General features: G+C 42.9%; 1 protein-coding gene across 3 annotated transcripts in view; it reads right to left on the bottom strand.

Annotated features, from left to right (window-relative positions):
- The window catches only part of SLC4A1 (solute carrier family 4 member 1 (Diego blood group)), a 103,013-nt gene that overhangs the window by 4,665 nt on the left and 75,366 nt on the right, over window positions 1-22,982 (bottom strand). For all 3 annotated transcript variants that reach the window (XM_040330533.1, XM_040330534.1, XM_040330535.1), the window contains 14 exons: window positions 22,103-22,238; window positions 20,809-20,896; window positions 18,477-18,543; window positions 17,191-17,375; window positions 15,931-16,129; window positions 15,103-15,306; window positions 13,788-13,936; window positions 13,106-13,300; window positions 11,524-11,691; window positions 10,321-10,410; window positions 9,743-9,918; window positions 7,714-7,955; window positions 1,938-2,107; window positions 225-398 (listed from right to left, as the gene is read on the bottom strand). In XM_040330533.1, coding sequence (XP_040186467.1) covers window positions 225-398; window positions 1,938-2,107; window positions 7,714-7,955; window positions 9,743-9,918; window positions 10,321-10,410; window positions 11,524-11,691; window positions 13,106-13,300; window positions 13,788-13,936; window positions 15,103-15,306; window positions 15,931-16,129; window positions 17,191-17,375; window positions 18,477-18,543; window positions 20,809-20,896; window positions 22,103-22,238 — 2,243 coding nt within the window. The remainder of the gene's footprint in view (window positions 1-224; window positions 399-1,937; window positions 2,108-7,713; window positions 7,956-9,742; window positions 9,919-10,320; window positions 10,411-11,523; window positions 11,692-13,105; window positions 13,301-13,787; window positions 13,937-15,102; window positions 15,307-15,930; window positions 16,130-17,190; window positions 17,376-18,476; window positions 18,544-20,808; window positions 20,897-22,102; window positions 22,239-22,982) is intronic.

Here is a 22,982-nt window from a genome sequence, read left to right as displayed (position 1 = left end):
ACAGTTAAGAAAAATTTACCAGGCCCTGATTTTACTAAGGTTGAGTAGCACCGATTTAGAATATATTATTACACAGTGAGTCTATGCCGAGCACTGTGTTTTGCTGGGCTTCGTAGTAAAAGTTTGATACGTTTGTAGTCGTTCCCTTGTATCCATTACTATTTATGTAAAGCATTGGCTCCCAAACAACCAAAAAGCTTCTAGGAGTTATCTGTAATACTTACACACTTGAGTTCCAGGGCAGTAAAGATTACGGGAAGAAGGAATTTTCGGAGTGGCACAGTGAGGATGAGGAGGAAGGGCAAAGCCAGAGAAGCAGGGGTTAACATTACTGCAAACAGCCCCACCAGGCATAACATCTGAATCAGAGTGAAGACGTGCATGCGCCAAGTCTTTACCTAGAGGAAAGAGTGAACAAAATGCCAAAATCACTTTCAGGAAGAGAACCCACAGCCAAGCATTAAAACAGACCTAGCATCAGAAATATTTTTTCATCATATGTGTATGTACACAACGTAAAAAGTGTAATTTAACATTTACATCTCAGAGATCACAGTACTCCCCATTCATCTGCTTCTCTTTCTGAAAGGATGGATCCATCTTTGTGTAGGCATCATACAAGGACAACAACCTGGACTGAGATGCTGGCTCAGAGACATAGGCAGGTGCAAGGGGTGTGGTAGGTGTGCCTGGGCACACCCTAATCCTGGGGTTGGCAAGGGGTGGCATATATTGGTACCAATCCCCTGTGTTTTAGGCCTCGTACACACGGACGGACTATCCGATGAAAACGGTCCGCCGGACCGTTTTCCTCGGACATGTCCGCTGCCGGATTTTGGTCTGATGGTTGTACACACCATCAAACCAAAATCCGCGTGGACACGATACGCGGTGACGTGGCCGCTCCGTCGCCGCGACGATGACGCGGCGACGTGCGCGGCCCTGGAAGGTCAATGCTTCCACGCATGCTTCGAATCACTTCGACGCATGCGAGGGCTTTCGGCCGAGCGGACATGTCCGGTGAGTCGTACAGACGACCGAACATGTCCGACGGACAGGCTTCCAGCGGACATGTTTCTTAGCATGCTAAGAAACATTTGTCCGCTGGAAACCTGTCCGATCCGCCGGAAAATTGTCCGGTCGAACGTACAGACGACCGGACATGTCCGCTGAAACTGGTCTGCGGACCAGTTTCAGCAGACATGTTCGGTCGTGTGTACGGAGCCTTACTCCTGCAGCAGCTGAAGGTAGGCTTCTCCTTCTCTCCCTCTCGTTGACATTGAGCTGCCACAGGAGAAAAATACAGGGGATCGGTACCAATATATTCCACCCCGTCACCCCTTCTGTCCTTATTCCTCTTCTTTCTACTTCCCGGGTTCCCCTGTGTGCTCCCTGACTGTGATCACAAATGTCTGCTACACATTAGACTGCTCAGTGCTGCATCCAGTGCCCAAGGGCAAAGATGTCAAACTGCGCCATTTATGCTTTGCAAGCTTAGAGGATATCGCTGCTGTAATTGCACCTGTTAGCCTTGCAACAGAAGGAAGGTGCCCCCCATAAATACTTGCGCCCAGGGGACAGCTTCCCCTCCTGCCCACCTCTTTTCCTGGCCTTGCCCCTGCTTTAGCCTCCCATCTTGCGAATGTAATGTCATTATATGGAAGCTCAAGGATGAAATGTCGAACTTTTTTAAATTTTGCTGAATGGATTTTGAAGGCATATTCAAATGTTTTGCAACTGTCCCTTATATATATATATATTTTTTTTTTCTTTTAATTTTACTGTTTTTACCTATCATTTTATTCTTTCTCATTACCATTATGAATCTTCAAATTTTTTGCTGTGTTTATCATCCTTTTTCATTAACCTTCACTATTCCCCTTCCCATTATAACTGCCCTATGTCCCCTTTGCCTATCAATCTCTGCCAGCACTTACCCGAGTGACATAGGACTCCTTGGGGTGATATTTAGGAGGCTTTAGAGTAAGCATGATCCGGTCAAACAGCTGTATTCCATTCAGAGAGGTGACACCCATGTACAAAAAGATACCAAACAGAACGGGCAGTGGGATGAGGGACAGAACTGGTTCCATTAGAATTGAGAGACCTGCAAAGAAATTGAAGTTTGCAATTGAGAAAATTCAAATGTTAAGACTTATATTAGGCAAGTATGTATGCAGATTACTTTTCTATGCCATGGAATCTTGTTTCATTTAAGGTACGTATCTAAAATCTATTGTTTCCACTATAGATAAGCAAGTTGATTCTCTGGGTCTTGAGCAATCATGTGACTTCAAGTGTATACATTAGGGATGAGCCGAACACCCCCCTGTTCGGTTCGCACCAGAACCTGCGAACACACCAAATGTTCGTGTGAACTTTAGAACCCTATTAAAGTCTCTGGGACTCGAACATTTGAAATCTAAAGTGCTAATTTTAAAGGTGTGTGTGTGTGTTTTTTACAACATTTTACACTTCCTTCGTGAAATGGTAGGGGTACCCCATTACCAATTCACATAGGGGGGGCCAGAATCTGGGGGTCCCCTTTGTTAAAGGGGTCTTCCAGATTCTGATAAGCCCCCCGCCCGCAGACCCCCACAACCAACGGCCAGGGTTGTGGGGATGAGGCCCTTGTCCCCATCAACATGGGAACATCCTCCCCATGTTGAGGGCATGTGGCCTGGTACGGTTCAGGAGAGGGGGGGTCGCACTCTGTCCCCCCCTCTTTTATGCGGCCGGCCAGGTTACATGCTCTGATAAGGGGTCTGTGTGGATTTTTGGGGGAACTCCACCCATTTAAAAAAAAATTTGGGGTGGAGTTCCCTTTAAAATCCACACCAGACCTGAAGGGTCTGGAATGGATATTTAGGGGGAACCCCCACGTCATTTTTTTTTTTTTTTTTTTAATGAATGAATTCTCTCTGAATTGCCGGGAGCCGACAATTCATTATAGCCACAAGTCTGGTTTTAAATTACTTTTTTTCTTTCAGAAATGACACTTTGTGCAGTGACAGTTCTAAGTACGGGAAACATGCAGTATTTCACATGCTAACTTTACAGCCCCCCTAGGTACGAAAATTTAAAGGAATATTTCACTTTCATTGTTCCATTCTAAGCATTATTAAATTCACTGCTCCCGAAAAAAAATGCTGTTTTTAAAACTTTTTTTTGCATTGATACATGTCCCCTGGGGCAGGGCCCCAAACACTTTTTAGGACAATAACTTGCATATTAGCCTTTAAAATTAGCACTTTAGATTTCTCCCATAGACTTTAACAGCTTTTCGAATTTGCCGTGAACACCCCAAATTTTCGTTGTTCGCCGAACAGTCGAACAGGCAATGTTCGAGTCGAACATGAGTTCGACTCGAAGCTCATCCCTAGTATACATTTTAACATGTACCTAAACTCATCAACAGAGCTTACCAGTCCTTAGTGGTGGCTTCCTATTCTAGGGTGACAATGCTTTCTCACCATAATGCGAGGAGCACCCTAAGACAGGACTACAGAGCGCCCCCTACTATGAGTAGTAGTATCAGTCCTGAGAGATTGCTTGGAATCTAGAAGAACTTGTGTCTCTGGGTGGACTTGTGTCCTTTTTCAACCTGACTTACTATGTATCTGATAAAAATGAAGTGCAAGCAAAGAACTCAGGAGGTTATCGGTTGACAGGGATCTCTGGCAGTACTAGCATGATTTTTTTGCACTTATCAAACAGGTATAACAAGATGATTTAAATGGTAATTTGAGCAGATCAAAATCAAGCAAATAAAATAAATTCATTCTTTGAGTTTACATACACTTTCACATGCAGTATACAAACTTTAAAACAAGCCCACATTGACCTCTGTAGCCGCAGACACTGTGGAGCCATTCACCCCCAATGTTCAGGAGCACTGAAGTCATAGTTTTTTCAGTAGTTCAACTTCCTCTGCTCCCCCTTAGGCCGTGTACACACCAGCAAACATGTACGATGAAACCGGTCCGCCGGACCGTTTTCACCGCACATGTCTGCCCGGGGCTTTCTGTACGATGGCTGTACTAACCATCGTACAGAAAGCCGCGCGTAAACAATACGCGGGGCGTGTCCGCGGTGTCGCCGCGTCGATGACGCGGTGTCGCCGTGACAATGACGCGGCGACGTGAGCGGGCCTGCCAGTAAAATGCTTCCACGCATGCGTCGAAGTCATTCGACGCATGCGAGGGATGGCGGGCGCTCGGACATGTACGGTAGGTCTGTACAGACGACCGAACATGTCCGAGCGGGCAGGATTCCAGCGGACTGTTTTAAAACAAGTCCAGGAATATTTGTCCGCTGGGAAAAGGCCCGGCGGGCAAATGTTTGCTGGAATCCTGCACGCTCGGGCCTACACACGACCGAACATGTCTGCTGAAACTGGCCCGCAGACCAGTTTCAGCAGACATGTTTGGTCGTCTGTACGGGGCCTTAGGCTGGGAGAGGGGACTAGGGGAAGCTGATCTGCTAAGTTTTATCTGGGAGGGGCAGCTGATTTGGCTTCAGTGCTCCTGCTGTTGATTTTGAGAATGAATTGCTTCACAGTGGCTGTAGCTACAGAGTACAATGAGGGCTTGTTTTAAAGCTCAGTTACTCATTGTTAAAAATGTGAAAAAATCCATAGCCTGGCCACAGCTTCATTTTAACCAGTTTCTGTCTAAGCTATAGCCAAAAGACAGCTACAGCGCAGCTCTCCAGGTCTGGGACGATGTCCATGAACGTCCTCCCACGTGCGTGCCTCCTGCGAACCCACTGGGACACGCTCTGTGACATTTAGACACAGCTGATAACAGATCAGGGTAAAGGCCCAAACACATCGGCCTTTTACCATGTGATTAGCTATGTCCAGTCCCAGCTGGTCACATGTAAACAGACTTGCTGGTTATCGGCATTGCTTTCCTTACATGCTGTCTCTGTATGAGGAAAGGAGAGCTGATAACAAGCAAGTCTGATAGGGCAGAATGAGTACAAGTTTTACACTGATAATAAGCGCATGGATCATCCGTGCCCTGATTATCAGTGCAGCCCCATCAGTCCTAATCAGTGCAGTCAGGGCCACCATCAGGGGGGTAGAGGCAGTACACCTGTAAGGGGCCCGATGATCCTCAGGGGCCCGGCTGGAACCCCCCTTTTCTTTACGTTTTTTTTTATCAGTCCCTTCTACCTCAATTTGCGGCGGTGGCCCTCCCCGTGGCTCAATTCGTGGCAATCCCCCAGCTTCTCAATTCGCGCCCTCCCGCTTTTCAATTTGCGACACCCCCCGCTTCTCAGTTCGCGCCCTCCCGCTTCTCAATTCGCGACACCCCGTTGCTTCTCAGTTCGTGGCACCCCCCAGATCTCTGCTCCAGGAGGCCCATGCCTCAAGCTGTGTAAGGGGCCCCAAAATTCCTGATGGCGGCCCTGAGTGCAGTCTCATCAGTGCCCATCAATGCAGCCTCATCAGCGCACATCAGTGCAGCCTCATCAGTGCCCATCAGCGCACATCAGTGAAGAAGAAAAAATACTTATTTGCTAAATTTTATAGCAGAGGCTAAGAAAAACATTTATTTTTTAGCAAAAAATAATAAACCCAGTGGTGATCAAATACCACCAAAAGAAAGGTCTCTCTGACAAAAATGCTAAAAATACAATTTTGGTAAATTGTTGTATGACTGCGCAATTGTCATTCACAATGCAAAAGCACTGAAAGCTGAAAATTGCCCTGGGCAGGAAGGGGGTGAAAGTGCCCGGTATTAAAGTGGTTAACGTGAACCTATTATACATTCTGAAAAAAACAACACTAAAAAGTTATTACGGTTATTTGCTTTGACCAGAAAAACATCTTTGGTGCCCCATCTTAGATTGCTTATAGTTTTCTAGTGAGGCCTTCATTTTGGACCTAAGCCCCCATCGTGATGCCAAGTCCTGCTCATGAGTTGGCTACAGACCAATCAAAATGCCATTATTGGCCAGCAAAGCACTTTTATTGTACGGGGAGTTGGAAGGTGTGTGGGTTTTGATGCGAGGGAAGGGGTTTTGTGCTCACAGTTATGGAAGTTTAAGGTTTCACTAGCAATATGAAAGCAATCTTAGACTGGGCCCCAAAGGGGCTTTGGATTTCCTGGATTTGCATCTCTGGCTACTCTGGGGCACAGTAGGGGGAATTACTTATTTTCCTTGTGCATTCTACATAATGTTATAAAAAAAAAGCAGCAGTGAAACGCTCCTGGTTCTTGGATTATTTGGTCCTTTGCTTGCTGCGTTTAAATTATTTTTCATGGTCCTCCAAGAATTGTGGGACTAGCGTGAAAAAAATTATTATAAAATGTTGGCACCTACTATTCTCCATGCTTCTCTGCAACTACACTATTAGGTAGATTCAGGTAGAGTTAGGCCGGCTTATCAGTAGATAAGCCGACCTAACTCAGAATCTAAGCCGACCTATGTTTCAAACAGAGATACGCTTAAACATATCTAAGATACGACGGCTTGCGCCGTCCTATCTTAGATTGCAATATTTTGGATGGCCGCTAGGTGGCGCTTCCATTGCGGTCGGCGTAGAATATGTAAATGAGGGGATACGCCGATTCACGAACGTACGCCAGGCCGACGCAGTACTTTTACGCCGTTTACGTAAGAGATAGGCCGCGTAAAGTTAGAGCTAGGCCCTAGTGGAATAGTAATGTCAAGTATGGCCGCCGTTCCCGCCGCGAAATTCGAAATTTTTACGTCGTTTGCGTAAGTCGTCCGCAAATCGGGATTTATGTAGTTTACGTCCACGTCAAAATCAATAGGCCCGTATGGCGTACTTAGCCGCAATGCGCACTGGGAAATGTAGGCGCCCGGCGCATGCGCAGTAGCCAAAAAACGTCAAAAACGTGAGGTCAAGCCTCATTGCCATTAAACACGCCCCCCTCCAACCCATTTGAATTAGGCGCCCTTACGCCCGCCGCGTTTACACTACGCCGACCTAAGTAAGGAGGTAAGTGCTTTGAGAATCATGTACTTGCCTCTCTTACTTAAGGCGGCGTAGTGTAAACACGCTAGGCTACGCCGCCGCAAATTAGCGCGCCCCTACCTGAATCTACCTATAAGTTCCTGCCGGTTCACATCCCATTGTGTGTCCTTTACGTCTTTTTCTGACCCAGTTTCTATTTTGTGTTTCCTATATATCTGTACACCCTCAAGGGGAATTTCAGCCTGTCTTGTTTGAAAGTCTTTGTCAGAGAGGAAGGAGCGAGAGGTCACTCTGTAGCTCCAGGCAGAATGTAGTTTATGACAGTCAGAGGAGGGCAATGCATGCATTATGATTAAATATACATAAATCCCATCTTGCATGCACATAAAAAAAAAAAAAATACAAGTCCAACAAACTCCTTGATGCAGATGCCATCTCTGGACATTACCCTAATAAAGATATTCAAAGCATGATCTTGATAAATAATTTGATATCAAAAGCTATGTATGAAAATATAGAAATAAAACGAATGAAGGCAATAAAAGCTAAACATACGATAAAAATGTAGATCCAGACATATAGGCAGCTGAAATTTTCCCCATTAGGGAAACCCAAAGGTTTCCCCATTGTTCCTTTTAGTAATAGATGACCTAGACACGCCAACAACTTTTCTACGTCTAGCCTACACTCACTAAAAAAACACCACCCTGTTATCCACCTGCTAGCCAAGACAATATTTGATACACATTAAATATACTTACCCACAAGAAGAGCCACCAGCAGTCCGCTGACTCTTTGCTCGATAACTCGCTCTATCTGAGGCTTCTCTCCTTTGGTCATGATGGTGAGAGCATTGGCATGGCTGACTGTACGCACCGTTGTGGCGCTGAGCCAGGGTAATCCAAAGAGGGCACACACGCCACCCATTCCTACAATCAGCAAGAGATCCAAGTGGAATCCAGAGCCTTTAATTGCTTTCCTTTCTGGTTTACTGACAATGAGCCTACAGGACAGAGAGAAAGATCAGGCGTCAACTTCATTTACACAACATTTACATAACACACGCCCACATCTTCCAAATTTAAATTAGGCACGCTCAAAGATACGCCGATCTACGAGAATCTGGGCCAATATGTTCAGCCAAATCTTCCTGGCTGGCAGGATTTTTCAATGACCATCTAACATCTAAGTATACCTTAAAAATCACATGTGCTTATGATTTGAAGAATTGGCTATACCCTGTTTTAAATGACGTGCACTACATCGAAGACAGTGACTCGATGATCTTTGCTGCCCCAGAACTAGTTTGTGGCATATAAACTAGGGCAGAGATGTAACTAGAACCTTCAGGGCCCCGATTCAAGAAACAATGAAGGGCCCCCTTACCCCCGGATGGGACCCTTCACTCCGAGCCCGGTGGTGAAACACTAAGGCCCAGTCTTTGCAGCCCTGGTAGTTCCGCCACTGGTGTCAGTAGTTTTGATTTTGTTTTGTTTTTTTACAATATTACTTTTTATTATTTTTAACACATTTTTTTAGGAGCTCTGTTGGGGGCTTTGGTGAGATATCAGGGGTCTAAACAGACCTCTGATGGTCCACCTTTGAGACAGAGAAAGGAAAATGAGGACACTCAGTCTCCATCTCTGTAGCCTCAGCAGCATAGAATGAATGGACAGGAATAGCTCTGTACAGAGCTTCCCATTCATTCACAAACTGAAGTATAATAAACACAGTCTACTATCTTGCTGTTATGAATGGACAAAGTCAGTGATTGGTAAGGATCACTGACTCTCTGTTCAAAAAAGGAAGGGGCCGGTAAATGACACATTTAGATGACACTTTCCCCGCTCTCCATCCTCACAGATCCCTGCAGCAGCCCACGTGAGAGGAGAGGGGGGGAAACCTGGCAGAGCTGCGGGGAATGACGAGGGCTGGGGGAGAGAACAGGGAGGCTGGAGAGAACAGGGGTTGAGATAGACATAAAGAAGCTGTAGAGGAGGGTCAGCAGGGGTGGCGAGATATGAAGGAAATGATCCCCTCCCTCCTGCAGCTGCTGAATGCCTGTGGGAGGGAGAGGAGGAAAAGCAGGCTTTTAACAGCTGCAGGAGGGAAGGGATCGGTTCCTCTATATGCCACCGCCCTTCTTATCCAGGCTGCACAGGCCCCCTGGAGCATGGGGCCGGGTGACAATTGCGACCCCTGTAGGTACGCCCCTAAACTATGGTATAGCTACTCCACCACAGCCTATCACCGATTCTCTATAAGTGGAAGAAGATGAATATTCATTTGACTTGTTCCATGAACCGCCTTCAACTGCCACACATCATCACAGATCATCAGTTGATAGATGAGGTGCACATGCACAAATGAGGACTATAATTTGATGAAATGATGGCTTGAAATGACGGTGAGGGTGGGCTTGCAATGATGGCTTGAAATGACGGTGAGGGGGGGCTCATTAGCCAAAAGCAGGCCCATAGTTCCCATTGAAATACTGGTAAGTTTGTTGGTTTAACTTTACTTGTTCTTTATTTTAAATATTGTATTTGTTCCCATTTTGTTTTTTTTTCACTTCAAAATAACATATGTGCAGTGTGCAGAGGAAATTGTTCATAGTTTTTTTTATAGTCCGGCCCTCTAACACTCTGAGGGACAGTGAACCGGCCCCCTGTTTAAAAAGTTTGAGGACCCCTGGTTTAAAGGAAGGATCTGACTGTCAGGCAGAAAAGCCACAATACAAGATCCATTTCCATCTTTAGAACCTGGCTGCAAGATCTGCTAGTTTCTTACGTGGTAATCTGGGATTCCATGAAGATGAGAATGAAGACCAGTAAAGCAGGGACTATAGAGGCAAACATCATCCAGATAGGGAAAGGATTTGCAGTGCTGTTTAGTCCCATTGGTGGGATGAACCAATCTCGATCCCGAGGACGGGAAACACTAAGACCCTTGGGAAGGGACAGTTTCTGGAAACACAAGGAATACAAACTATTATTTTCATGTCAAAATAGGCACAAGCTCAAATTTTTCGAACAGCTTAGACTTAAATCTGAACTGAAATCTGAAATCTGAAAGTTATAAAGAGAGATTGAAAAGTACCACACTCAGTCATCAATAACTCCCTCTAGTGGTTAATTTAAAATGTCTCTGTTTTTTTTACCATAACATAAATAGGTAAAATCAATCTTTTATCAATGTTGAAATCATTATCAAATGTATCAATACTCCTTTAGTATCTCAAAATATGTATTGCACAAAACCATGATTTCGTTTTTTTTTCAATGTATGTACATGCAATTATTATATAAATTCCTACAATATGAACAAATGGCATTATATTATATCACATTACCTGGAAACAGGCTCACCTTTGTGTACGTATCTTTAATAAAGAAATCAATTGACACCATGGCTAGAATGGCAATAGGGACACCAAAGTCTCCAATGATACGACGCAGCTGAAAGAGAAATATTTTGGTTACCTTGCTGATAGATACAATTAAAAACCTAATGAGATATAGCCTAGGTTTACACCGACAGCGGGATTGAACTCGCACAATTTCATCCCCGCATGTCAGTCCAACTTCGGGGCAATTTCAGCGACATCTGTGCGGGTTGCTGCACAGATTTCTATACAAATCGCACCCAAAGTCGCCAAAGTAGTACAGGAACTACTTTTGGGAGTCAGTGCGGCGCCGCAAAGCCAGCGTTGCACCAATTTAGACGGTGCTATTTCCGGCAAGTCAAAATCACCGGCTGGTTGTACTCAAGTTTATTGATTGATAACTTGGGTACATTTAGCCTGCCCATACATGGTTTTGAATCATTGCTGGTTCTTGTTGAACTGAGATTCAAACTGCCTATGAGTGTGATCATGAATCTGTGGGGAACTAAAAAGTCAAAGAATAGTCTGCTATCAAGTTGATGGCTCAGGCAGCTTGAACTCGAGGATCATGAAAATGGAGGTCCTCGGATTGTTTAGACCAGTTCTAAATTTTGGAGCTCTTGGATATCCAAAGAATTGAGGAGCATCAGGAAAAACTTGATGGATAATGGTTCCCTACATGGACAGATTATTGAATTATTAGGTTGTTTTAATTGTAATTATTAGCATTTGGCATAAACACAACAATGGGATGCCAGTTTTGGATGGTCTTTTAGGGTAGTTTGGTGATTTTTTTCCATAAAGAGGTTTTTATTGAAGATTTTTACACACAAGTCAATCAGACTGTAAGCCCAAACACAATCTTCAGTAGAGAAAATAAAGAAATTAACATTCGCAAGCTTAAACAGCTGCATGACATTCCTGTGTCGTTCAATGAGGTTAGAACAAGGTAAAAAAGAAATGTTCCTGGACTGCCGCACTCTGATAGGCGATTTATTGAAACAAAATAAACAAAGGATAAAATCCAAAGCTGTATAACATCCAAAAAATCATGCAACACTGCAATCAATGGTAAAAAGTGGACATAGGGGACAAAAAAGCTAACATGTTTCACATCATGGATAGATGCTTTTCCATTGTTAGAACAAGGTAGTTTGGCGATTTAATATTTAAGGACCATCCTTACCTTGCCAGGGAAGAAGCTGCTGTTCTTGAATTGACGCAGGAAGTAGGCGATAAAGAACGCTCCACCCATGAGAACGAGAGAGAGCAGAGCTGTGTTTGGTTGGGGATGGTCTGCTAAAAACACCACGGATACATTATAAGACTCCATGAGAGGATGTGCCATGAAGATCTGTGTAAAAAAAAAAAAAAATGTAATTTAATCACTATGGGGCAGATTCAGGTACCTGCGCTGCGGCGTAACGTATCTCGTTTACGTTACACCGCCGCAAGATTTCAGCTTGATTCACAAAGCACTTGCCTGTAAACTTGCGCCGGTGTAACGTAAATGCGTCCGGCGCAAGCCTGCCTAATTCAAATGGGGTGTGTACCATTTAAATTAGGCGCGTTCCCGCGCCGAACGTTCTGCGCATGCTCCGTTAGGAAATTTCCCGCTGTGCTTTGCGCAAAATTACGGCACCCCGACGTGTTTTTTGAACGGCGACGTGCGTAATGTACTTTCGTATTCCCGGACGTCTTACGCAAAAAAAATAAATTTAAAATTTGATGCGGGAACGACGGCCATACTTTAACATGGATGGTGTAATTTTACACCATCTAAATAGCACTCTTAACTTTACGACGGGAAAAACCGACGTAAGAGAATGCGACGAACGCGCGTACCTTCGTGGATCGCCGTAAACAGCTAATTTGCATACCCGACGCGGAAAACGACGCAAACTCCACCCAGCGGTCGCCGAAGTATTGCATTCTAAGGCGTACGAAGCCGTACGCCTGTCGGATCTTAGCCAAAAGCCGTCGTATCTTTGTTTGTGAATTACAAATAAAGATACGACGCGGCAAATTTGAAAGTACGCCGGAGTATCAGCAGATACTCCGGCGTACTTTTTCTGTGAATCTGGCCCTATGTCTTTATATTTCCTGTAAATAATAAATCATGTATTATATTGTACAAAATGCTTATACAAATTGGACCTGTTTCCTATTTAGTGGGATTCAACAGGGATTCAGCACACTATAAAAGCTGGTACTATAGGTCCAATAAGCTGTATGTCATTGAGTTGAGGTTAGGAGGGACCCCAGCAATTGCTTTTTAGTAATAGGACAATTGCAGTAGTATGTAGTCATTCTGGTAGTTGCTTAAACCCCTCTTGCTAAGTCTATAATGCATGGCAGAGAGCTTAAAGGACTGTTTAACATGGGTGCATCTTAGCTATCAAAGGCACATTAAGGGGTCCAGTATGCAGATACATTGATGATTTCCTTTAGGTGTCTTGTCTATTGAGTTGGAGAACTATGAACATTCTCTCTAAGGCTCCTAAATGTGTACACTTTGACCTGAAATTTCTCATGTTAAAACTGGATCAGCCCTGCTACTACATAAGAAAATATTTATGTCTTAAGGCTAGTACTGTTTTCCTGTAAGCTCTTGTAGACCCACAACATAGAAGGGTGATCAGGTAACAGAACTATGCGTTGGGTGTAGGTGCTAGCATTTGTTCGGTAGAGTAGTGAAGCAGCTACTTCAGCAATGTTTAGTTCAACTTTTAGAAATTGGTCCTATGTCATTTAGACCCCCATCTCACCTTGGCCACATTGGAAAACGTCTCATAGATGAAAATGAGTGAGATCAGGAAGGAAAAGATCTCCTGTGTGAATCGGGAGATGAAGCGAACCAGGAAGCTTCCTTCGCAGGCCACAACAATAATAACAATCAGGATTAGCCACAATCCAATCCACACACGACCCACGATGTATTCAATGCCTTGGCTGTCACAGAACTAAGGGGAAAAAAAATTAAGGATTGGCAACCAATGACAATTGATATTTTCCCTTAAAATGTGCGCATGGGTAGAACTTTGGGAAGTCAACATTTTGAAAATTAGAAGGCTTATACTGTAGAAAAGCCGTAACATCATACATATTTTGAGTATGTGATTATAACCTCAGAGTATATTTTTTTTTTACCTTGTACAGTATATAAGTACTAGTATAGCCTGCAAACCAAAAGCACAATGTAAATTATAGTCTGGATTAAATATAGTTAATATAGTTCATTAATTACGATTTCAAATTTTAAGGAATATTTAAACATTCTAATGCCTTCAAATAAAATAGCTTGACGTTGTCTTTTTTTAGTTTTGAAATAAAATGTACAATTTTCAATTCATATACTGCATGTTCTTACAGGTAGGCCAAACATTCCATATGGCTCTGTGTGCTCAACTGATTTAGATATCAAAATCAAGAATGAAGAATGAAACTTACGTTAAAATAAGCTTCCTCAAACACCAAAAGAGGTCCAGAGAAACCTAGAATAAGTAGAGGCTGGGCACCAAGGAGACAAAAGAGAATTCCCTGAATAGCTGTGGACACCATCAGCTCTGGGACACCCATCCATCTATCTGTTTTCTGAGCTGCAAAGAAGGAGAAACGGGTATATCTACATGATGTTTTTGAAATTGAAATCTCCTGAAATTTTCCATAAACCCCACAGAGATGCAATATAAAACTAGAAGCCTATTGTTGCTAGATTTTAATAGTGTAGAGAAGAGATAACACCATTGTTGGCTTTGCATAACTATCTATGTTCCTGCTTGGGAGGTCTAAATATACTATTTTCCATGCAGTGCCAGATTTTTAAGGGGGCAAAGGGGGAAAATTGCCTCATTCCATCTCAACAGGCAGTTTTATTACATGATGAAGGGCTTGCCGATAACTTTCTAGGTGGTAATGTAGCTGTTAGACTATATTTGAGCGTGATGGTCACCAGTTGTTTGGGAGAAAGGTCATTCACTAAATGATAAAGAATTATCTGAGCACCATAATGACCCAGGAAAGACTAAGTGCTATGTGCCTACTGGCTGTCGAGAGCAGTGTTCTCAAGATGACACAGTTTGATGAGTTAGTTAAAGATTTTGGAGATGCTAAGTGCAGGAAGAAAGATTTTTTGCAAATATTGTAGTGCAATGCATAACTGTGATGTATGACTTGCCAGTTCCAAATATATGTGTATTCTTATAGTCAATAAAATTGAGAAAACCAAAAAAGGCAAGTGTCATTTTCGAAAAACCTAACATATTTATTTAAAATAAACGAGGTTTAGCATTCATTTCATTTTTTATTTGTTATATAATTTAATTGCTATGCTGGGGGGCCCCAAACTTGAAGTTCTCCGGGCTCTTCAAGGTCTAAATTTGTCACTATTGCCATGGTGACCATTGTCCCCAGCACAGAAATTCAAAAGATTATGATTGTTTTCAGAATGAGTAAAGGAACTTTCAGTCCAGTGGGGACACTTGTTCTAGTGACTAGTGAAAGGTGTGGTGGAAATAGTGGCTAAATTCTACGTGAGAGAGCAGAAAGAAGAAATGGAGGGAAAAGAGCAAAAGATAATGGAGAAGAGAGAAGGAATACTATGGAGGACAAGAAATAGCCTTCCCCTCACTTTCCTAATGGTATGCTACAAGCCTCACAGCATTTTCAGTGCACAGGCAGAGGAGCTTTTAGGAACCTAAGAATGCCCATGTGTATTACCCAATTATGCTGGCACAATGTCCAGCATCGGATATCACATACTTACCCATTAAACCTCCAAAAGTGATGGCAGGGGAGAGGGCAGCAAAGTAGATGAAGATAACAGCAGCCAGACACTGCGGGCTCAGAGCATCACGTATGTCACTGAGGTACTGGGGGTAACGTCGCTTGATGTCACGAATCAGACCACCAAAAGGCTTTCCTGTTCTCTGTAGGGGGTCTTCTTGGGGCTCCTCTTTAGCTTTTAGATCTGTGAAACACAAGGGAAGTAATAATAAATAGCCATGCCTAAAGCCCTGTACACACGATCAGGATTTCCATCAGGAAAAGAAAATCAGAAATTTCAAGGGAAAATTGAGAACATGCTCTCAATCTATTTCTATTGACATTCTCGACATAAAAAGTCAGATGGAGCATACACACGGTCGGAATTCCCAACCAAAAGCTCCCATTGGACTTTTTCTGTTGGGAATTCTGACCGTGTGTATGGGGCTTTACTCCTAAGAAGCAAAATGTACTGTTTCTTGCACTGGTAAAAGGCTAACAAGGTCCAACCAGCTCTTAGGTTATATCAGTGCTATAAGTCAGCAGTTACAGGTAAAAATAACTTACATAGGCAGAAATATATAATTTGCATAGCCCTACACATGATCCTTAAGTAGATGTCAAGGCAGCACAACAAAGACAAGTCTTAGTGGAGAATCGCTTGGAACATGCATTAAAACTGTGAAACTGCAATTCATAGCTTCTTAGAAAATGCCCACCATGCTATATTGATAAGGTGCATTAAATGAATATTGCTATTAACCGTAAAAGTAGTTTGGACATGGATATTAACCATTAACCATTAATAGTTATGTTGAGTTCTCTGTACCTTTATGTCCACCTGGCACAATTTTCACCTCTTGGTACCTCTTCCTAAGCAGGTTCTGCTGAACTGGTACCAGATCCTTTAGTAGCTGTTCATTTGTTGAGTCAGTGGGAGGAAGAACTATGCAACAATCCAAAAAAGAATCTAGAGAGTGGAGAAGATCCTCACGGCCACCAGCAAGGTACATCTCTGTTCGGAACACCTGCAGAGGAGAACGTGTCAATAATTAAAAGAAGCAATTTGGTAAATTGAAGAAAGTTAATATAATAAAAAGGAAATCTGAAATGATCGTCATAGGGTAATATATTAGCACTATTGTATTGATTCTTCATTTATATTAATGCATAAGCATTTTGCACAGCTGTTAAGTATTATTCTTTACCAGGGCTGGACTGGGACAAAAATTTGGCCCTGGACTTCATCCAGACTGGCCCACTTTGACAGGTCTCTCCCACGGTGGCCAGACAACTCCCGCACCCCCCCCCGGCCACCCAAGCCCCCTCTCCCCCTCCACTAGCCACTAGCCGTTCTACTTTATTAGAGTAGAACGACTGGTACTCTTATAGGCAGTACCAGTGGGGAAGCTAGACATTATTTCACCCGGGGCAAAGAAGTTTGGTGCCCCCCCTTATGGGCCAGATTAGGCAGAAGTGAGAAACTCCCAGGCCATAGCTGTTGAGTCAGCTGTCTGTCCCCACCCCCATGCTCCTCTGTCGCCCCCCCTGCTCCTCTCCCTGCTTCTTTGTTCCCCCCAGGTGAGCGCTGTGGGCAGGGAGAGGAGGTGAGCGCTGTGGGAAGGGAGAGACAGAGGAGCGGAGGGGGCGGCGGTCCGCTGTCACTGAAGCTGGCCCACTGAGCCATCGGCCCACCGGGAAACTCCCTGTAGTCCCAGAGGCCAGTTCATCCCTGTTCTTTACCACATTAATGTGTATGTCTAGGCAAAAAAAAAAAACATTGCATGTACAGAAAAATACTTGTTGATTCTGTAAGTGATGAGGAGAGGGGGAGGTATTCTGTAATCCAGCAGTTGAGAAATCGGCAGGGCTGGCAACACTGCTTGACGATTTGGTGTTTTCAACTCACTGCAGCTGACTGGTTTTCTGGCAGATCAACAGGCATTTTTATGCTACCAATGTCAATATTAATTTTTAGAAAATATATATCTTTTGAGTGGTAAATTTAAGGTTGACTCTACATATGTATTAATAATAATTAGCTTTGCACAGATGTACAGATACAGGTTTTATCTGGCACACTACTCACTCTTTCAGCCATCATGCTAGATATAGCCCTCCCCACTTCATGGTAGCTGGTGGTGGCATTCTTGGGACCAAGAAGGATGAACATGAACCTGATAGGAAGAGGAGCCTCAATGACTGAGTCCAGACGCACAGCCTCCTTCAGACGTACGAAAGCCAGTGTGGGGGCCTCCAGGAAACTAGCACAGCCTGTGATGTGGGTAGATGATGGGGATGAGAATGGTATGATAAGAAGGACATGTCTGGAAGGTCCAGAGAAAGAGTAAGGATGAGGAGAAGAGGGAAATGTGAAGAATGAAGACTACCTAGAAAGTAGACGGTAATAAAAGAGGAGAGAAAGAGCAGTTAAAAGACATACAGACAACACTCCTTCCTAGCCAAGAATTTATTTTGGAGGTAATAATTCCCAACACATACAATTAAAAATAAGACTTAAATATCAGCAAAAAATAAATAAAAAGTACCCAAACCAAAATTCGGCACTGATTGTCATATTCACCCTACATGTGATAGATGATAGTCTTTTCGAAAATTGAAGTTAAAACAGAACAATACACAAGCAGCTAAATACACAGCTGAATACATATACTGGACTCAAACTTTTTCAGCTGCCAAAAGATTTTTAATCCCGTTCAGCCAGTTCTGAGACTCACTCACTCCTGTCAAAGTCCATAGTCAGGTTCCTGCCTAAATTATTCTCTACCTCAGTTAAAGCCATAGAGATTAGTCAATGGCTTTCTATGGAGCTAAGCTTTCTATGGAGAACATGATGCAATGCAATAGGTCACGGCTGGCCGCTATATAGGAATTTGAAGGAAGCTAATATAAACACTGATTTATGTACTCTTTAAAATCACATTTTTGGATTGGCTTTGAGTGTGTGTTGATGAGGTCAGTTTGACACCAACTTCAGATGATTTGGGATCATTCAGAATTCATTAACAGGTGCATATGCCAGCAATTGGCCTCCTTCTAGACCTGTAATTGACCTGCTTCAACTGGGTTTTGCTTTTCTATAGACTTACAGTATATGGGTAGGCAAAACTATGTAAAGTGAACAAAAGGCCATCAATACAGGCTCTTTATTCGTTTTATTAAACCCTAACTGGATTAAATGGAATTCTAAAATCTACCTATAGTTCTGATTTGACAGTTTTTTATTTTATTAAAGAGAGAATATAAAATAATTAATTAATAAAATAAATAGACTTCTAAATCGGTAAAGTAACAAGTTTCAGTGAGCTGAAAAATTAGACATGGTAGAAGTGGGCAATAAAGGGATATACTCACCAACCATGACCACTGAGGCTTCGGCATTCTCTGGTACCTTTTCGTCCAGGTTCCCTTTGGCATGTGACTGTTGAATTGAAATTAATTATTTAGTCTAAATAAATGGCATACTGTAGATATTCATAAAGCTATAAAGCAGATGAGTGAATTAAAGGGTCAGTCCAAAAGAAAGTGATAGTTTAACTATAGGTGGAGCCAGGTGGGTTGAGTCAGCCCCTGGCTTCTTTTATGTTTGGGATACTCTAACATAGAGCTCTCCTTCCATAATCCCAAACTCTGTTCTTATCCACCTGGGAGGTTTGGATGTTCCTGTCCAGCTTTTTGTGTTCCAGGTCCTCCTATTACAAGCTCCATATTATAAAATAAAAAAAATTCAACAAGGTTAATGGGAACCCCTAATAATGGCCACATCATGTGTGCAGACCAAGGACTTCAAAGGAAGAAAACAGAGACCTTGAGAGACATAAGAAACTGTCAGGTGGTTGAACTCTTCAGCGTCTACCAAAACCTAAAATATCGGCTTTCATTGGACTGTCCCTTTAAATGTTAACTCTCACAGAGCTTTTGATTTCTAAATTCAAATGCAATAAAGGTGTCCTCCACTGCAACCAACAAACATCTACTTTTTTGGCAGGTAAGAAACTGAGAGCATATGCTGTTGGCTACATCATTATTTTCCTTTCACATCAACCTTGTGTAATGGGCGAGATGACCAGTTCCAACGTACCATTGAAGTGGTGCTTAAATACTCTGCAATCAGATGACAAGACCACTTTGCCTACTGACCAATTAAGTCTCACTACTTGAGAATGTTCTGCTAAATTAGGGACACATAGGAGCATAGGAGACCTTTAAATAAAAATCAAGACCCACATCATATATCATTTGGAATGTTGGTGCAGAGACCACCAGTCTTTTTTAGCTTGTGAACAACATTCAATAAAAATAACTTAAATATGGGTCTTTTTGTTTTAGGTTTGGTGTAATATAAATGGAAATAAAACTAAGGTCTCATGCCCACAGACGTTTTAAAAAATGGGCTGTAAAGCTAGTACAGACGCCAGGAAAAAAACTGAATTTTTAATGCGATTTTTTCCACGTTTTGCATTGAATTCAATGCACGTTTCGCCACGCTAGCTTTCAGTCGCGTTTTTCTTTCGCTATTCAAAATCAATGGTTCCCTATGGGAGCCTATTGATTTGAGTAGAGGTTGCACCAGAAGTTGGATCAAGATGATGCAACTTGCGGTGCGACTTGTGTGCTAAGAATCTTGAAGGGGGGAACCCTGCGAAATTTTTTAAAAAAATTGTGTGAGGTTCCCTCCAAGACGATGCCAGACCCTTCGGTCTGGTATGGATCTTAGGGGAACCCCCAACCCATTTCTTTTGGTGTGGGGGTTCTCCTTAAGATCCATACCAGACCGTACGGTCTGGTATCGTCTTGGGGGTGGAACCTCACGCAATTAATTTTTTCAAATTTTCGCGGGCTTCCCCTTCAAGATTCTCAGCACACAAGTTACACTGCAAGTCGGATCATCTTGATCCAACTTCTGGTGCGACGTCTGTTCAAATCAATGGGCTCCCATAGTGAACCATTGATTTTGAATAGAGAAAGAAACGCTGAATGCGTTAAGCCTCGTTAAATCACGTTTTGCCAGCGCTGACGTCTTTACAGCTCTAACGCTGGAGCTTCAGAAAGCACTGATCCTGTTTTTTTGTTTGCAGCTTAAAAACGGCTTTGCCATTTACAGCTCAGAAACGTCATGGTGGGCATGAGGCCAGAGGCTAACACGTAGAGGCGTTTTTAAGCTGCAAAAAACGCTAATAAAAGTGTCTGTAAAAACGTCCCTGGGCATGAGGCTTAAGGAGGCTTTGTGCAATGCACTCCCTGATGCCAGAAGAAGCAAAGAACTGATTTGTATTGCTCTACAATGTCTACATACAGAAATGTTCAGCAAAGAACATGGCTAAAGTCAACAATAGCTGAACATTACTTATTTACCCTAAAACTTCCCTTGAGTGACCTTACTAGAAAAAGGACCACTATTCACCTAATTTTCTTTTTGTGCATGGCTTTCCGAAATAATTTTCCATGGATTTAAATAGCACTTCTGTTCTTATTAATAACCATTCAAACATATTATAGGATGATATAAATTGGATAGCCTTAACTTGGCTTCATTCTCATCTCTTACTAAGTCATTTTACTGTTTTAATATTGTTATTGGATAATACATTTTGTAACTGAGAACCAGCTAATGGGCTGCCACCTGCAATATCTGCTGGGAGCCATTTGAGCCATTGGTGGAGGCTTACTGGCTTTCCCTTCCTACCTTTTCTTCTATGGTCTTCATCTCAATCTGGTGAATCAGTGACTGTCCACTCTCAAGGTCTCCTTTGGAAAGCTCTTCATCTGGCCGGCTGTTAATAGATATTTTTGATGCGACTGTTACATTTCTTAGAAAATACTAATGTTATACTGTTATATTTATAGCATTCCTTGATGAAACTGGAGTATAAACATTGTTATTACGTCTGTCGTATTGTAATGTACACCAGTGCTGAGCTATTTCATTATGGCACGTAGTATTTTCACAATCTCTACATACAAAAATGGTCTGAAAAACCGACACTAATGACTTATATTCATGGACTGATTATTCATTCAGATAAATACTTATAGCCAGATTCAGAGAGACTTACGACGCCGCATCAGTAGATACGCCGTCGTAAGTCCGAATGAGCGCCGTCGTATCTTTGCGCGCATTCTTAAAATGAGATACGCCTCACTGTTGCCAAGATACGACCGACGTAAGTCTCCTACGCCGTCGTATCTTATGTGCATATTTACGCTGGCCGCTAGGGGCGTTTACGTTGATTTACACGTCAAATATGTAAATGAGCAAGATACGCCGATTCACGAACGTACGTACGCCCGTCGCAGTAAGCTACGCCGTTTACGTAAGGCGTTTTTCCGGCATAAAGATAAACCACCAAAAAGATGGCGCAGCCCATGCAAGGTATGGACGACGGAACAGCTGTCGTATTTTACATTGTTTGCATAAGCCGTACGCGAATGGGGCTGGGCGTAGGTTATGTTCACGTCAAAAGCATTGAGTATTTGCGACGTGATTCTGAGCATGCGCGCGCATGCGCCGTACCAACGGCCCTTCATTTACATGGGGTCACGGTTACTTTACATGTAGCACGTCCACTACCTGCCTAATTTGAATTAGGCGGGGTTACGCCGGCCCATTTCCGCTACGCCGACGTAACTTACGGAGCAAGTGCTTTGTGAATACTGGCCTTGCCTCACTATGTTACGTTGGCGTAGTGCAAATGGGATGCGCTACGCCAGCCAAAAGATACGCCAATCTACCTGAATCTGGCTATTAGTACCCGAAACGTCCAAAAGAATTAGGAGTATATCTAAAGGTGCCCTCCATTATAAACAGAAATTATTTAAAGCTGAAGTTCATATAAAGTTCATATAAAGTGAAGAGCTTATATTGTGCTTACAATTTATCATCGATTCCCTAATAAAGTTCAATAAACCAATCACCAATCAAAACTATGTGATTAATTTGGGGAGGAATTTTCCCTTAATTGGTTTGTGATGTGGCTTACTTGTGGCGCAGAAGTAGGGCTCTCAGTACTTCCTCCCGGTTATTGGGATTCAGACGACCTTCATAAATCAGTTGATCAATGACTTGACTAGAGATTCCCGGAAGAGTCTTTTCCGCCAGGTCCAGAATCACTGTGCCTAGTGATAAAACATTTACACGTTAAATCCAGTTTTTACTAATTGCAAACCTAGTGGAATTTTTTGCAATATTTTTTATTTATTTTTTACAACCTGTTCCAGATTGTGTGATATTCACACAATCTGGAATACTGGCAAAATGTACAGTACTCCATACTATATATGCAAACATTATTTTACCTGAAATACTGTAGTCTCATATCCTAGAGCAGGGGTCTCCAAACTGCGGCCCGAGGGCCAGATTTGGCCCTTTGCTAGCCTTTATCCTTGGGGCACTATTCCTCCCACTGATATGAGGCACTATTCCTCCCATGGACACCAACAAGGGGGCACTATTCCTTCCACTGATACCAATGATGGGATACGATTCCTCCTACTGATAGGGGCTTTACTTCTCCTACTGACCACCAACCCTGAGGCCATATTTATTCTCACTGATGCTGGGCCCGGGTCATTTTCTGTGCCCACTGGCCACAATCCGGCCTGCCTAAATTCTGAAGGACAATAAACTGGCCATTTGTTTGAAAATTTTGGAGACCCCTGTCCTAGACTTAATGAAGACCATGTTTTAGGCTGGCACATCGCAACTAAAAAGGTCACAACAGAAGCTGCAAGAATATATTAAAGCTGAAATCCTGTTTCATACACATATTTCTGTAGAACTGATTGGTGACCGGACTTTTCTCTGCTGCAGTTAAGCAATACATCCTGGTTACCTTCTTGTCCTTAGATTATGATTGGACA

This window comes from Rana temporaria, chromosome 12 (assembly GCF_905171775.1).
Source record: "Rana temporaria chromosome 12, aRanTem1.1, whole genome shotgun sequence".
NCBI lineage: Eukaryota > Metazoa > Chordata > Amphibia > Anura > Ranidae > Rana > Rana temporaria.
The sequence above is the reverse complement of the archived record's forward strand: the minus strand, read 5'-3'. Positions and strand labels throughout refer to the sequence as shown.